We start from the raw sequence: 15,802 nt of genomic DNA, 5'->3' as shown, positions 1-15,802 counted from the left end.
CGGCCCGTCCTGTGTCTTCACCGCTCATCACTCCTGCCTCTGCCCCTGCTCCCACATCCTCCTCTCTTGCCTCTACTTCACGAGGACCAGGATGATAACACTGAACCATGCGGAGAATCCACAGCAAGAGTCCCCCCACCTCACCATCCTTAACTTCATCATGTCTGCAAAATCTCCTCCTTTGTTGACTAAAAGGAGGGATTCACAGGGTCTGGGGTTAGGGCACGGGCATCTTTGGGGGGGGGGCGTTATTCTGTCTACCTCAGGGGACTTCTCTCTTCCTTCTTCTGTGCAGAGGACTCAGGGTATTGTGGGGTCAAGATCACAAGGGGATCGATTATGGAGCAGGTCCCCCCGACCTTCCCCAGTGTAGGCACAGAGTGTTTGCCGAGGCCAAGAGCTCCATTTTTAAGTTTTGCTCTTTACACTTAAGGCCGGTGCCAGGTCTCAGCCTTTGACTGCAGGAGGTGAGGGTCCCCCGGCCTCTCACACTTGGCCGTCACTGCTGAGTGTCAGGAGCGAGCCCGTCCTGGTCTCTGGTCCAGGCTCAGGTTACCAGCACCTGATTCCACACGCCTTCTCTTTACCATCCCCCACGTCTCAACCCCGAGACAGCATGCCAGCTCTGCACCCCTGTTCTTATCCCCACTGCTCCAGGCCAGGATACTGGAGTGGGGTCCTTTCTCCAGGGGATCTTCTCAACCCAGGGATCGAACCCAGGTCTCCCACATTGCAGGTGGATTCTTTACCAGTTGAGCCAACAGGGAATCCCTTCCAAAGCACAATCAGGGTTAAGCAGTCATTAAGAGAAAGGATGCTCTCCAGACCCAGCCCAGGGGGAGGGGTGTTCATTATATCTGTGTGTCTTTATGTGTGTGCACCTGTGTGTTTGTGTGTGAATAAGTATGTGTATATTTGTGTGTATGTGCCTATATATATGTGTGTGTGTGTTTGGACATAGGGAAATGTTTCTCTGTGTTATTATGTACGTGTGTATTTGTGTGTGTTTATCAGTATTTATGTAATCTGTGCAGACATGCGGGTGTGGGTGTATGTATGTGTATTCATGTGAGTATAGGTATCCGTGTGTGTGTGTGTGTGTATGTTTCTGTGTGTTGTGCATCTGTCTGTGAAGGGGGTTAGGGACAGACAGGCACAAACCAGCTGGCACACAGGAGTTCCGGGGCTAGAAAGGCAGAGAATGAGCAGGGGATAGAGGATGTCAGGACCCAGGAGGAACGGGAGGAGCGAGAAAGCTTGAGCTGAGACTGTGGGCGGTTCAAAAAAGGAAGGACTTAAGGGCTTGGGGCGGGGACTAGAGTGCAGGACAGGAGGGGAGGGTTTCCAGGCCGCAGCTGGGACCAGGCTGAGAAGGGCAGGCTTGCTCTGGGGCTGGGTGTGGGTGGGGAGGAAGACCTGCAGGAGAGGGAATGTCCACCTGGGGGCGCCAAACGTCCTTCCGCAGAGTTCGCGGGCCGCTGAGACCTGTGAGTAGATGAGACCGGCTGAGACCCCAGCGGAGGCTGAAAAGGAGCCAGAGCCGAGGAAGTGGGGGGAGGGGGGGCCTCGAGGACAGAAGAATCTAGAACACCAGATGGGGTAGGGGAGGAAATGGAGGACGAGTGAGACCGCGGTGAGCAGAGCCCAGAAGAATCTAGCAACTGGAGAGAGGGATGGGGAGAGAATCAAGGATGGGGCAGGCCTAGGAGTGTGCAGAGCCCAGAAAGGTCTAGAAAAGCCGGGGAGAGGAGACAAATTTAGGGGGCCGGGGATGAAGACAGGGTCACTGACATGACGGATGGGAGGGGAAAGTCGGGTTGAGGAATAACTCGGCGGCGGGGAGTGGGGGGCTTCGGGGGGAGGGGGTGCTACTTGCGCAGTTTCAGTTCTTGAGGCAAAAAGAGGCCTGAGTCACACCCAGCGCTGCCGGAACCGCCAGCCTCCCGGGCGCCTTGGGGAGCTCAGAGCTCGTTGGAGTCCACACGATCCGCACGCTTCCCCTTCGGGGACAGTCCTTCCACTCCGAGGGCGCCTCCGTGGCACAGAGGTTCTCCTTCCCTCTGTTCTCCCCCTGTTCTGGCCCTTGAAGACCGGTGCCCGGGCCCTGTGCACCCCCGACTCCTCTCAAGGTCCCCAGGGCTCCTGCGGCCCTTCTGCCTCAGGTCGGAACCGGCCTCCCAGCTCTGCACCCAGCGCTGCCCTGCTCCCCACACGGACCTCTCCTCAGGGCTCCCCTCCGGAATTCTCCCTTTGAAACCTCTTCTGCCCTCGGCCCTCCTGCCTCCGGGGGCCCTGTCCTCCTCGCTCCTCCAGACCTGGACCCTCACCCCAGCAGGAGAAAAAAGTCAGCACACAACCAGGCAGGAGACCACAGTTACCGTTTTATTTCTCCAGGGTCAGATATATTTATTATCAGAAAGGCGGAGTAGGTATGTTGATGGTAAAAGCAAAAGTTTGGTTTCAAATTGTCTTCCAGTGTTTGCGGAAATTGCAGTTTAGGAGCCAGTATATTAATTCAAGTCCGATGTGTTTTTCCAAACTCGTTATCATAACGTTAGTGACATTTCTTCAGTTTCAAGGTACTCTTCGTTAGGCAGGTGCAATTGGTATTTATAATTAACAAGGAAACTTAAATCTCGGTTTTAAACTTCCCACCATGATGCCTCCTTCTTATACAATAATATATGACGTCCTTCAAGATTTTCTGAAGATAGTATAGATAATGAACGGATATATAAACAGAAATTAAATCACAGTCACTTTTGCTGGTTGACGTTTTATGCTTTTAAAGACGTACATGAGCTTATTTTTTTGTTTGTTTTGTTTTCTTTTTTTTTCTTTTTTTTTTTATAATTTTTTTTTTTTTGTAAACACTTTAGAGACAGACACACAATGCCTTTCAAAGGTGAAAAAGAAAATGCCCTTTCCCTCCTGGGATGAGGATGAGGGGAAGGATAGCGGGTGATTCTTCTCTCAAACTGGCTCTCATCCAATCTGGTGTCCTCGGGGAGAAAGGGGGACCATTCTCTGGAAGTCAGTGCAGGAGGGCGCCCTGTTTCCACTGCTGTCCCCAGCTCAGCTCTGCCCCAGTGTCCGAAGCCTCCTCTCAGCAACGGGGCCCTGGCTGTCCCTGTGGGGACCGGAAGATGTCAGTCGTGCTTGGTGGGCCCAGGGCCGGCCGCGTGCGTCCTGCTGAGGCCGGGCTGGGGCGCCCCCCGAACCGAACGTCATGCTGGGAATCTGGACTCGAAGCTGGTGCCAGGCTCCATGCCCTCTGCCTCTTTCTTCCCTTCGCGTTTTCTTCACCCCACGCCCTCAGTTTTTGAGGTGAAGGTAAAAAGAGCAAATGTCCCAGAATAGTTTGACATCGTCAGCTGTTCTGGGGGTTTACTTGGGATAAATGAAACAAACCATTGAGAGGAGTCAGCAAGCGAGCCCAGCAGGGTCAGTCTGCAGGGTGTTCTGGACAAGATCTGTTCACTTCAAACCAGAGTCTATGCAACTTTTGTGATAAATGCACAGGCAGGGCAGCCTGGCTATCGTGTCCCCCTGAAGCAGCTCCTCCAGGCAGATCACACACTCACCCGCGTCTTTGGTCAGCACGTCATCGTTGTAGGAGAGACGAGGTTTGCTCAGACACATTATAAAGTGCATTTCCATCTCATCGGAAGCCACGGACTTGGAGCAAATGGGGCACTTGAAACCACTGTGCGAGCTGAACCACCGGGGTGCGATGTGCAGAGGTAGAGCATCCGCCAGCGAGGCTCGGGAGCCCAGGTACAGCATCCCGTCTCTATGGTGACCGCCAACCGTCTCCCGGTAACCATTGCCGTGGGCATAGGTGGAGTCGGACGCCGACCCTCCGCTGCCGGGCGCCCTCTCGGCGTCGCCGGCCCCCCGGGAGGCGGGGGTGTAGAGGCCAAAGGGCGCCCCGCCGGCCGTGCTGGGGTCCATGCCCATGCCCGCCACGGAGCTGACCGAGCGGCTGCGGAGCCCCATGGCCCCGCCGCCCGCCCGGTAGTGTCCGAAGTGGGGCGCCCCTCCCGGCGGGGGCACGGCGCTGTCGTCGGTGGAGACCCACGGGAAGGGGCCGCGCGAGTGGGCCGCCGTGCTCTGCTTGCCGCCCATGCTCGCCCGGGCCCCGGCGGGGCGGGAGCCTGCAGGCCGAGACCCTCCCCCTGTCCTCAGCGGCGGGGGCAGGGCTGGGCGGGCATACGGGGGGCGCAGAAAGGAGACCGGAGGGGAAGGAAAAAAAAAGGAAAAAGAGAGGACCCGGGCGGGACCCAGACTACGGGCTGCAGGCGTCCCGAGCCCGGCGCATGTTTCCCCTCACGGTACGGAGAGGCGCGGTGCGCGGGCTCAGCGCGCCCCAGGCCGCCCCCGGGCTCCCGAGGGCCGGGCGCCGCGGGGAGGAGGCCGCCCGCCCGGCAGTGGCCGCCGGAGGAGGAGGGCGGGGACGCAGGCGCGTGCCGCCTCAGGAAGCCGCGGCCGGGACGGCGGCCCGGACCCCCGAGGCCCGGGCGGGCTGCGGCGCCGGCGGCCCGCGGAGCGCGCGAGGCCGCGCTCGCGTCGCGCTCTCGGCCCTGCCGCGCGGGCCCCGCCGGCCGCGCCACTCATGAGCTTCCTTTTTAACCAATTCAGGTAAAACTGGTTGTATGTCACAGATGTTATCCTCTGTAGTACAGATATCAATATCCTTTTAATCAGGTATTCAACCAACGAGTTTAAGGGTTTCAGGACTTGCACCATTCCATATATCATTAATTTATTATTTATGAATTTCTTCACCCTCTCTGTGAGGAATTCAGCAACCGTATCCACTAGAATTTCCATGATCCTGTGGTCCTTCAGTGAAAAAAGTAACGCCATGGGGAAATCTTCAAGTGCGTCTGCTCCTTGCAGGCCACGTCCAGAATTTATTTCTCTGACGGAAGTCACGTGATGAAGTCACTGGCCAATGGGTGTGTGACACGGAACATGGCACCACTTGAGGTAAGAGGTTCGTCCACTCTCACTTGTTTGCTGGCATGATGACTAATTACAAAAATTCGGGGAGAAAAAAAACTTCAGGGAGGATTCCATGTCTAGGTCAAAGTCAATAGTATATGTCACATTGAACTTGAAAATGTACTGGTTATTTTAAATATCTTTTGATATTGACTTCTAACATAATTCAACAGTGATAAGAGAATAGACTGTGATACCTTTAGACCATGACATTTTTGTACCTTGTTTAATGTCCCTGGATGTGTTCCAGTGACTTCTAGTTTATGGGAACTTGAAGAGAATTTGTATCCTACTGTTGTGTGAAAATTATGTAAGTCTAAATTATGTTGAATTGGTTCTTCATGCTTTTCAGGTCTACTATATTCTCTACTTTTCTGAATATTCGTTCTATAAATTTTTGAGAGTTTGATGTTGAAACTCCAATTAAAAATCTTAATTTGTCTATTTAAAAAATAATTATAATATACCAGGGACATACATGTAACCTTGTTCTCTGTTTTTCACGTCTCCTGTAAATGTGTTAGCATACTTTGATAATTTAAAAATAAAAAAGAGAAAAAATGAATAAAGATTAACAATTTACAAAATCAGGGGAAAGATTGATATGCAGTGGGCCTCTCCCTCTAGTGATATTGCAGTTGGCAGCCCTTAGCATCTGGTAACTGAGATTGATCCTGTGCAGAGAGGACCCGGGGGACACGGTACTAAACAGGTGTCTGTTCAGATCATTTTTCCTTTTACCCTCTTCTGCTGAACTTCTAACAGTGGGAGCAGATTGCCGTCCTGTTTATTTATTTCAAGTATAGCTGATTTACAATGTCGGGTTTGATTTCTGCTACACTGCAAAGTGATTTATTGACATATCTATATTCTCTTTTTCATCTTTTTTTTCATTGTGGTTCATCTCATGGTAATGGGTGCTGTCCTCCAGGGCCTTGGTGCTTACCGCCCCTCTATATAGTAGTTTCCATCTGCCAGTCCCAAACTTCCAATCCTTCCCTCTCCTCACCACTTCCCCTTGGCAACCACAAGTTGTTCTCTATGTCTGTGAGTCTGTTTTTGCTTCAAAGATGTTTGTTTATGTCTTATTTTAGATTCCACATAGGAGTGATATATGGTATTTGTCTTTGTCTTTCTGATTTACCTCACTCAGTATGATAAACCCTAGGGCTGTCCATGTTGCTTCAAATCACATTATTTCATTATTTTTAGGGGCCGAGTGATGCTCCATTATACAGACACACACACACACACCACGTCTTCTGTGTCCGTGCATCTGTTGGTGGACATTTAGTAGTTTCCATGTCTTGGCTATTGTCAATAGTCTGGGCTGTTATGAACACCGGGGTCCATCTGTCTTTTTGAATTACACATGTGTCTCAGTGTATGCCCAGAATTGGGATTGCAAGATACATGGCAACTATATTTTTAGATTTTTTGAGGAACCTTCATATTGCTTCCAAGTGGTTGCACCAGTTGACATCCCCCCACCTGTTCTCCACACCCCCTCCAGCATGGATTATTTGGACACTAGTTTCTCTTCCTGCCTCCTCCCCTCGGCTGCCGTCAATGTCCCCGTCCCCAGTGGCTGCAGCATAAAACCTGTGCCGGTCGTGCAGACGCTACACGGGGTCACCCCCACCCCCAGGGCACTCGAGCCTCCCTTCCACCCATTTCCACCCTGGGTCTGGGCTCCTTGTCCTCCCAGAACCAGAACCGCTCCCTTCATTATCTTGGTGGGTTCACATCCTAATGATCCAGAGGCTGAACTCAGGTTCATATACCCTAATCAGTTTACCACATACCAGGGATTCTAATCCAAATGACGCTCAGTTCCTGCCTGCCAGGAATTAGGACTAGACAAAAGAAAAGAGACACAGGCTGTAAATCTTACCATGAGGAACTGTAGGTTTTTTATTTTTCCTGTTGGCCACACTGTGCAGCTTGCAGGATCTCAGTTCCCCAAACAGGCATTGAGCCCAGGGCCCCGGAAGTGAAAGCGCAGAGTCTTAACTACTGGACATCCAGGGAATTCCAAATTCCTGTTGGGTGTCCTTTGAAATCTACACAGTCTCTCAAGGAGGAGTTTGCTTCTTATGGCTGCTGTTACCACCCAGCACACACAGAACACGATCCTGATCTTTGAGGTCTGGAGGTGAGTGTCTGAAATGAACCCGACAGGGCTCAGATCAAGGGTCAGAAGGCTGTACTCCTTGAGGCTTCAGGGACATCCAGGCTTAATGTGTTTCTCTCCCTTCCCTGCGGGCTGGGGACGTGCGCAGGCTACATGCAGGGGGCTTTGAGCAGACACCTCGGCCCCGGGTCGGCCGCACTTGGGGCTCTGGAGCCCTGCGCCAGGTGGTCCTGGCTGTTGGCTGCTCCCAGGAGTGGGTGGGGGGCAACTGAAGAAGGGACTGTGGCTCGGCTGAGGGCAGTCTCTGCATCAGAGCGAGGGCCTCTGTGAGAGCACCGAGCAAGCTGGGCACAGGCACCACGCAGCGCGTCCCCAGCACGCACTGCACTGTGTAAGTGCTCTTGGAGGGAAAAGGATCCGACGCTCTGGGAAACTATATGAGATCCTTTGGAGACAGAAGGGGCAGAGAGGAGTGATCAGAAAGGTTAGGGTTCTGACGTGCGGTGAGGTGAGTGACCGTAAGACAGCAAAGCACACTCAGGGTTAAACTGTCACTAAGAGAAGGGACACTCTCCAGACCCAGCCCAGGGGGAGGAGTGTGCAGACAAGAGCTCCATGTGCGACCACTTGAGAGTCTTGGAATTAAGGCCTTGGTGTGGGAGCTCTGTGGGCTGTGTGTATGTGTGTTTGTGTGTGAAAATGTGGTGTATATTTGTGTGTATGTATGTAGGTACCTGCCTATGTATATGTGTGGACATGGGTGTGTATATGTGTATTCATGTAATTATATGTATCTCTGTGCTTGTATATTTCTATGTGTTGTGTGTCTGTGAAAGGTATTAGGAACACACAGGTGCAAATGTCCTTGCACGCAGGAGTCCCAGGGACCCCTGAAGAAGACGGGATGGACAAAGGGCACAGGGAACCAGGTGGAGAAGGAGATTGGAATCCCTTGGTTCTAGAAACGCAGAGAATGAGCAGGGAGTGGCAGATGTCAGGACCCGAGAGGAGACAGAAGGCTTGAGTTGAGGGCTTGGACAGTTCAAAAAATGAAGGGACTTGAGGGATAGGGATGGGGGCAGAAAAGTTTCCTGGATTAGAGCCCAAGGGAAATGGAGATGCCAATGCGGGGGCGGCCTTGGGGTGGGGACTAGAGTGTGGGACAGGAGGGCAGGATCCAGGCTCCAGCTGGGGCCAGGCTGAGAAAGGCTGGATTGGTCTCAGAGGGGGTCTGCGGTGGGGCCGCCAGCATCTAGGGCAGCCCTTCAGGAAAGTGAATGTCCACCTGGGGACGCCAAACGTCCTTCAGTGGAGTTTTGCCAAGCTCTGAGATTTGTGGGTCGGTGAAACTGAGACCACAATGGAGGTGGAAAAGGATCCAGGACCCAGGGAAAGGAGGGGAGCTGAGCAGAAGAATCTAGAACACGGGACAGGGTGTGCAGGGAAGATATGGAGGATGAGGAAGAATGAGCTGGAAGAGCCTAGCAGGATCTAGAAAATCCAAGGAATGGGGAGGAGTTTGGGGGGCAGGGAATGAAGAGAGGGTCATTGTCGCTGGGGATGGGAGAGGAAGGTTGGGTTAGGAATAAACGCAGGGCTGGGGCTTTTGGGCAGTTTCATACTTTTGGCAAAAAGAGGCCTTTGGTGTGTCTAGCGCTGTTGGAACCGCCTCGCGGGCCCCTTGGGAAGCACAGAGCTTGTTGGAGTCCACACCATCCACATGTGTCCCCTGCCAGGATGGTCCTTACACTCCGAGGGTTCCTCCATGGTGCAGAGCTTCTCCTTGTCTCTGTTCTGACCCTCTTCTCTCCTTGAAGACTGGCACCGGGGCCTTATGCACCCCCGACTCCGCTCAGGGCCGCCCTGGCGCCTCTGGCCCCTCCGCTCAGATCAGGAACCGGCCTCCTGAGCGCCCAGGTCTGCACACAGCGCCGTCCCTGCTCCCCACACTGACCTCTCCTCGGGGCTCGCCTCCAGAATTTCCCCTTTGGCACCTCCCTGCTTTCGACCCCCTTGGGGCTCAGACACCCTTAGCCCTCCTGCTCCCAGGTCCCTGTAATTCCTTCAGCTTTTGCTGCCAAAATTCGGTCTCTGTGTATGTACTAGGGCCGGATTAAATCTCGGAGACAGAGTTGTGAGTGAAATGGAAGCACATAGCTTTACTGTTTTGCCAGGTGCGGGGGTCGCAGCAGGCTAACGACCTCAAGACAGTGTCTTGGACATGGAAGCAACCTAGATGCCCATCAGCAGATGAATGGATAAGGAAGCTGTGGTACATATACACCATGGAATATTACTCAGCTGTTAAAAAGAATTCATTTGAATCAGTCCTAATGAGATGGATGAAACTGCAGCCCCTTATACAGAGTGAAGTAAGCCAGAAAGATAAAGAACATTACAGCATACTAACACATATATATGGAATTTAGAAAGATGGTAACGATAACCCTATATGCAAAACAGAAAAAGAGACACAGAAATACAGAACAGACTTTTGAACTCTGTGGGAGAAGGTGAGGGTGGGATGTTTCAAAAGAACAGCATGTATACTATCTATGGTGAAACAGATCACCAGCCCAGGTGGGATGCATGAGACAAGTGCTCGGGCCTGGTGCACTGGGAAGACCCAGAGGAATCGGGTGGAGAGGGAGGTGGGAGGGGGGATCGGGATGGGGAATAAGTGTAAATCTATGGCTGATTCATATCAATGTATGACAAAACCCACTGAAATGTTGTGAAGTAATTAGCCTTCAACTAATTAAAAAAAAAATAGAAAAAAAAAAAAAAAGACTGTGTCCTGGGACTTCCTCGGCGGTTCAGTGGTTAAGAATCCACCTTGCAATGCCGGGCACAGGGGTGTGATCTCCCGTCGGTAAGCTGAGATCCCCCAGGGCAAGAGCAGCTCAGCCCGCACCCCACAGCTAGAGAGTCTGCCTGCTGCAAGCCAGGATGCTGCCACACGCAGGGAATATCCTGCCTGTTACAAGGAAGACCCAAGGCAGCCAAATCAATTAATAAAATATATGTTTTTTAAAAGGCTGTGTGTCCGGTCTTGGAGAGGGTTTGAGGACTCTTACAGTGTTCAAGGAGGAGAGCCTGATCAACTCGAGGCGCTCTTCTGTTGGGTCTGTGATGAGGTCACGGGGAACAGCAGCATCACCCTCGTGGTTCCAGCCGGTCTCAGGTCTTCCTGTTTGTGGGCGGCATTAGTTCACTTCTTCCCTCTGCCGGGGGGGTTTCTGATTCTGTAAAAGAGGTCAAAGGTCCTGGCTCCCAGCATTATGAATAGCCCCTGAGGACAAACTAATTCTGCATGAGTTTGTTCAGTAGCTAAGGTATTCTTATTTTGTCTTTCTTCACAGTTTTCTTTCTATATTTTCTGTGATTAAATTTATTCTTTGACTAAACCTTTTTTTTTTTTTCCCAAACAGAAGGCAGGTGGACCTGGGTGGAGATCTACAAAGGCTTCATAGGGTCCTGCTTGATTACAGTTCCTTCAGGAGTCATCCTCCCTACTTGGGGAATGGACACAGAGTTGAAAATCATCTCGAGTTTCAAGCTTAGCATCAATAGTCTGTATTAAGACAATATTATTTCTCTCTTTGATTGTCTTGTCATAAGCCCTGGACAGACATTTGAAAATTATGAGACATATTACCATGAGGATAATGATTAAAGTACACATTTGTCATGTTTTTCAAAAGAGTCCTCCTAGTTTAGAGGACAAGAAGAAGCGTTTTCGAGGGTTTCCGTTTGACATATATGTAGTATCCAAGTGGTCTTTGCTGTGAGGCTAGAATTTGAGCTGTCTTGTTCACAATTAGTGCTGCAACTCGAGAAAGCCCCCACTTGAAAGGAAGAGTATGTGTGCTGATCAGAGAGACCACCTCCAAGAATAAATAATAAAACAATTATATGTATAAAAAAAGAGTTTCACAAAAAAATAAATAAATAAATAAACGCTCAGTTTGGTGACAAAACAAAAAAAAAAAACGCTCACTTTGGTGACAAAAAATAAATAAATAAATGCTCAGTTTGGTGACAAAAAAAGAAAAAAAAATGCTCAGTTTGGTGACCAAAAAATAAATAAATAAATAAATGCTCAGTTTGGCGACAAAAAAAAAAAATAAATAAATAAACGCTCAGTTTGGTGACAAGAAAAAAAAAAATAAATGCTCAGTTTGGTGAGAAAAAAAAAAAATGCTCAGTTTGGTGACAAAAAAAAAAAAGTGCTCAGTTGGTGACAAAAAAAAAAAAGTGCTCAGTTTTGTGACAAAAAAAAAAAAAAAGTGCTCAGTTTTGTGACAAAAAAAAAAAAATGCTCAGCTTGGTGACAAAAAAGTGCTCAGTTTTGTGACCAAAAAAAAAAAAGTGCTCAGTTTTGTGACCAAAAAAAAAAAAAAAAAGTGCTCAGTTTTGTGACCAAAAAAAAAAAAAAATGCTCAGTTTGGTGACAAAAAAGTGCTCAGTTTTGTGACCAAAAAAAAAAAGTGCTCAGTTTTGTGACCAAAAAAAAAAAAAAAAATGCTCAGTTTTCTGACAAAAAAAAAAAAAAATGCTCAGTTTCGTGACAAAAAAAAAAAAAGTGCTCAGTTTTGTGACCAAAAAAAAAAGTGCTCAGTTTTGTGACAAAAAAAAAAAAAAAGTGCTCAGTTGACAAAAAAAAAAAAAAAAGTGCTCAGTTTTGTGACCAAAAAAAAAAAAAAAAAAAAGTGCTCAGTTTTCTGACAAAAAAAAATGCTCAGTTTTGTGAGAAAAAAAAAAGTGCTCAGTTTTGTGACCAAAAAAAAAAAGTGCTCAGTTTTGTGACAAAAAAAAAAAAAAAATGCTCAGTTTGGTGACAAAAAAAAAAAAAAAAGTGCTCAGTTTTCTGACAAAAAAAAAAATGCTCAGTTTGGTGAACAAAAAAAAAAAAAAGTGCTCAGTTTTCTGACAAAAAAAAAAAATGCTCAGTTTGGTGACAAAAAAAAAAAAAAAAAAAACGCTCTCTTATAGCCACGCTTTCCGGGAAGCAAACTCACTCAGAAGGACAATGCAGATAGTGGAGTGCAGTTTATTACACCGGCGGGCCCAAGGCAGAGAGAGTCTCCTCTTAGCCAAGGACCCCGACCAGCATTTGTGAAAATCTTATGTGCACGCGTCCAAACCCACTACCCCAATTCCCTTGAGACTTACATAAACAAAGGGTAAATACAACTACAATAACCCCATCATTCACGTGTTATGTGTTCAAACAGTCAATAATCAATAAGCCCGCAGTTACATTCCAAATAGTTAATAACCGATAAGCCTGTGCTTACATTCTGATAGATAGTGTCCAGAGGCAGGGGTGATTAGTGTCTGTTTTCTCTTCTTCAACATTCCCCTGCCCAGAGGGGGGTCTTATCCTTCCATTGTCATTCCCACAGGCACTAAGCACAGAGTTCAGAGTCCACTGGAGAGGTGGCCGCGCACGATCAGCACAGACAGGCCTGAGATGGAGTCCAGGCCCTATGAATTCCTTCTTCAGCTCAGTTTGGTGACAAAAAAAAAAATAAAAAAAGCAACGCTCAGTTTGGTGACCAAAAAAAAATAAATAAATAAATGCTCAGTTTGGTGACAAAAAAAAAACAAAAAACGCTCTGTTATAGCCACGCTTTCCGGGAAGCAAACTCACTCAGCAGGACAATGCAGATAGTGGAGTGCAGTTTATTACACCGGCGGGCCCAAGGCAGAGTCTCCTCTTAGCCAAGGACCCTGACCAGCATTTGTGAAAATCAAAAAAAAAGAGTTTCAGACCAAATGCCAAAGACAAACAACAAATAGCCTCCTAAGCTCAGGAAATCCAGGCCAAAGTCCTGCCATTCGTTTTTGCCTTGCAGATTTCTCTCTTCTAGAAGTCAGCAAAATATGAAGATTTCTGCTCAAGTCGGGAGACTGTCTTTTCTATTTACCTGATAAGGCTGCTCAGAACATAAGAATCATTAACCTCTGGAGGAACAAAAAAGAGAGAAAAGAAACATATTTGCATTTTACTCACAGAGGGAATTTACTCAATTGCTGTCAGTCATTAGTAGCTTGAGGGGAAAGGCTTTGCTTTATTTGGAAATCACAGATCAAACCCAATAAGATTTCAGCAAACAAAATCCATAAACTCTAAAACTATATTTACAAGTTGTTTCAGGAGCTCATCTTTTTTGTTGAACACTTTTATGATACCATCAGGTTTTTTAAATTAGAATTTAAAATTTCTTTTACCAGCTGAGCCACAAGGGAAGCCTCCTGGGTTGGGAAGATCCTCTGAGAAGGGAATGGCTACACTCCAGTATTCTGCCCTGGAGAATTCCATGGACTGTGTAATCCATGGGGTTGCAAAGAGTCAGACAGGACTGAGCAACCTTCACTTCACTTTAAGTTTCCTACCCAGTTGCATGGTATAATGTGAAATTGATCAGAGACCAGTGCTTCTCAAAGTGGTCTTCCCTATATGAAGCACTTTTGCAAAACCGTGAGAGACTTAAAGATATGGTGACACACGTGAGCACAATGTAATGGGCTAAGAAACTTGATTACAATAACGAGAATTATGACTTGGTAACATCAGGACACACCAGGTTTGTCGGAATTCCTTAATTTTTAACACATCTCTATTAATAGCAACCGTCCGCAGGAGAACTCTAGAAGACTTACATTTAACAATGTTCCCCGTGGTATTTAACACACCAGGGATGCTACTCAATCTAATATTTGCCTCTGAGCTGCCTCACAGTTCCTCCTGGACACTCAAAGTTAGCTAGAAAAAGAGACTTCCCATCTGTTCTCCAAGCCAGCTCATTGTTCCAGGAAAAGTTTGTTCTGTTACTAGAGAGAGAAAGCCAAATTCCAGTCTTGGACCAGCTTACTATTAGAAATAAAGTTCTTTACCTAATTAAATTTAATTTAACCTTCATCAATCCTCCCTTTTTTAAAAACGTTTAGCATTTTTTGTATCCACATGATATGTCTCTTGTTTTTCCCTATCCAAATCAGCAAAATTATCCTCTTGTTATATTTTAAGAAAAACTACAGTTATTTTCTATATCTTCTTTTGACAACAAACATATATCCTACTTGCATTCCAGTCTCTTACCATTTTTAGTAACTGTAAAACATTGCGTTTCTAAAATCCCTTAAAACTCAAAATAGGAAACAAGCAATTGAATTGGATTTCTTTTTACGAACATTAGGTTTCATAAAGTATATGACAGACATATTTCCCAGCATAATTTTTCTTTAGGTGGTACAAGATGTGTGTTTAATCAACACATTTAGTGTTTTCACTCATAAGAAGGTAAAGATAAATAAACATGGACTTGTTCCGTAGCTTTTCAGTATTTTATCTCAAACTGATTTCAGTCTTCAGTGCATTCTCATCATTTTACTGAATTTAGCAAAATCCTAAAGTTCTAAATTCCCAAGAATTCGGAAAAACAAAATATAATTCTTTTAAAGAGTTTACCTAAAAACGTCTCTACCGTTTATCTCTATTACTTATGACAATACCATCATAGTTAATTTTCTTGCAGTCAAATTTTGTAGCAGATAGGACTTTTTGACTCGCAGCAGAACTAGGTGCAGTGAAAGTTGATGACAATGTTGGTGACTCGTGTCTCCATTAATTCACACGCGGTTAAACAACAAACTAACCTGAGGTCCATACCAGAAATGGACTTAATACTGAACATTTCCCAGATTATGCGAACCTTAGAAATACTTTATTTGTAAGCGCTTACTTTTCTTTAAGTCAATTAAATGGAGCTCATTTGGAAATGAATCTCAGGAATGTTATCTAAAGACAAACACACAAACTGAGTCATACATGTATTTAGATAAGAATAGGTCTCATTTTTTTCATCAGCCTTGTTTGACTGTTTTCCTTTCTGCATTTTCTCACTTCTCTGATTAAATTTATTCTTTTTTTTTTTTCTAATCTCGCTGCAAGACATGTGGGATATTCATACCCCAACCAAGTCTTCAACCTTCACCCCTGAATTTGACTGGTGGAGTCTTAGCCACTAGACCGGGAGTGAAGTCCCTACATTTATTCTTTGGTGCAAGTTTTTTTTACAGACAAAAGGCAGGCAGAGGACTTGGCTGGGGGGTTATTCTGGGAAAGCCTCAGAGGGTCCTGCTTGGTTACAATCCGTCCCTTCCCTGGTCTGCCCCTGGCTGGAGTTTCAGCTCCAGGAGAAGGAAGTCAGCACAGAATCGGGCAGACCACATGAGCCTTCAGATATCCTTTATATCCTTAGAGTGAAGGCCGTACGTTGTTAGGGGCTCAGTGATAAAGAAAATGCCTGCAACGCAGGACATTGCAGGGATCACGCATCTGATCTCTGGGTGCATAAGATCCCCTGGAATAGGAAGTGACACCCCACTCCAGTATTCTTGCTTGGGAAAGCCCATGAACATAGGAGCCTGGTGGACTAGTCACAAAGAGCAACTGAAAAGGCCCACAGGTCATCCATTGTCAGGAGGGTAGAGGTGGTGTGTTGCTGCCAGCAGCAAAAATTCTGTTTCTCAATTTTTGTTCGTGTTAGACCAAACTGTTGTTGAGGAAGCAAGAAAGGAAGGTAAGCTGGTGATCTGTGTCTTCTGAATACTATAATAATCTTAGGGATGTCTCCCCCGGTTCAATCAGTC

General features: G+C 47.3%; 1 protein-coding gene and 1 long non-coding RNA gene across 2 annotated transcripts; one reads left to right on the top strand and one right to left on the bottom strand.

Moving 5' to 3' along the window:
- Positions 1-1,346: 1,346 nt before the first annotated feature.
- On the top strand, positions 1,347-11,148 carry LOC122692077. Its single transcript, XR_006340584.1, has 4 exons — positions 1,347-1,487; positions 4,903-4,992; positions 9,316-9,513; positions 10,573-11,148. It is a non-coding gene; the product is annotated as an uncharacterized LOC122692077 (long non-coding RNA).
- LOC122692074 (E3 ubiquitin-protein ligase ZNRF1-like) lies at positions 2,157-4,884 on the bottom strand. Its single transcript, XM_043899269.1, has 3 exons — positions 4,790-4,884; positions 3,412-4,237; positions 2,157-3,130 (listed from the first exon to the last, which is right to left on the bottom strand). The coding sequence occupies exons 1-2, from the start codon at positions 4,867-4,869 to the stop codon at positions 3,478-3,480; spliced, it is 840 nt and encodes a 279-aa protein (XP_043755204.1). The 5' UTR covers positions 4,870-4,884; the 3' UTR covers positions 2,157-3,130; positions 3,412-3,477.
- Positions 11,149-15,802: the final 4,654 nt, after the last annotated feature.

Source organism: Cervus elaphus, chromosome 4, assembly GCF_910594005.1.
Source record: "Cervus elaphus chromosome 4, mCerEla1.1, whole genome shotgun sequence".
Lineage (NCBI taxonomy): Eukaryota > Metazoa > Chordata > Mammalia > Artiodactyla > Cervidae > Cervus > Cervus elaphus.
Note: the sequence above shows the minus strand (reverse complement) of the source record. Positions and strands in the feature narration are given on the sequence as shown.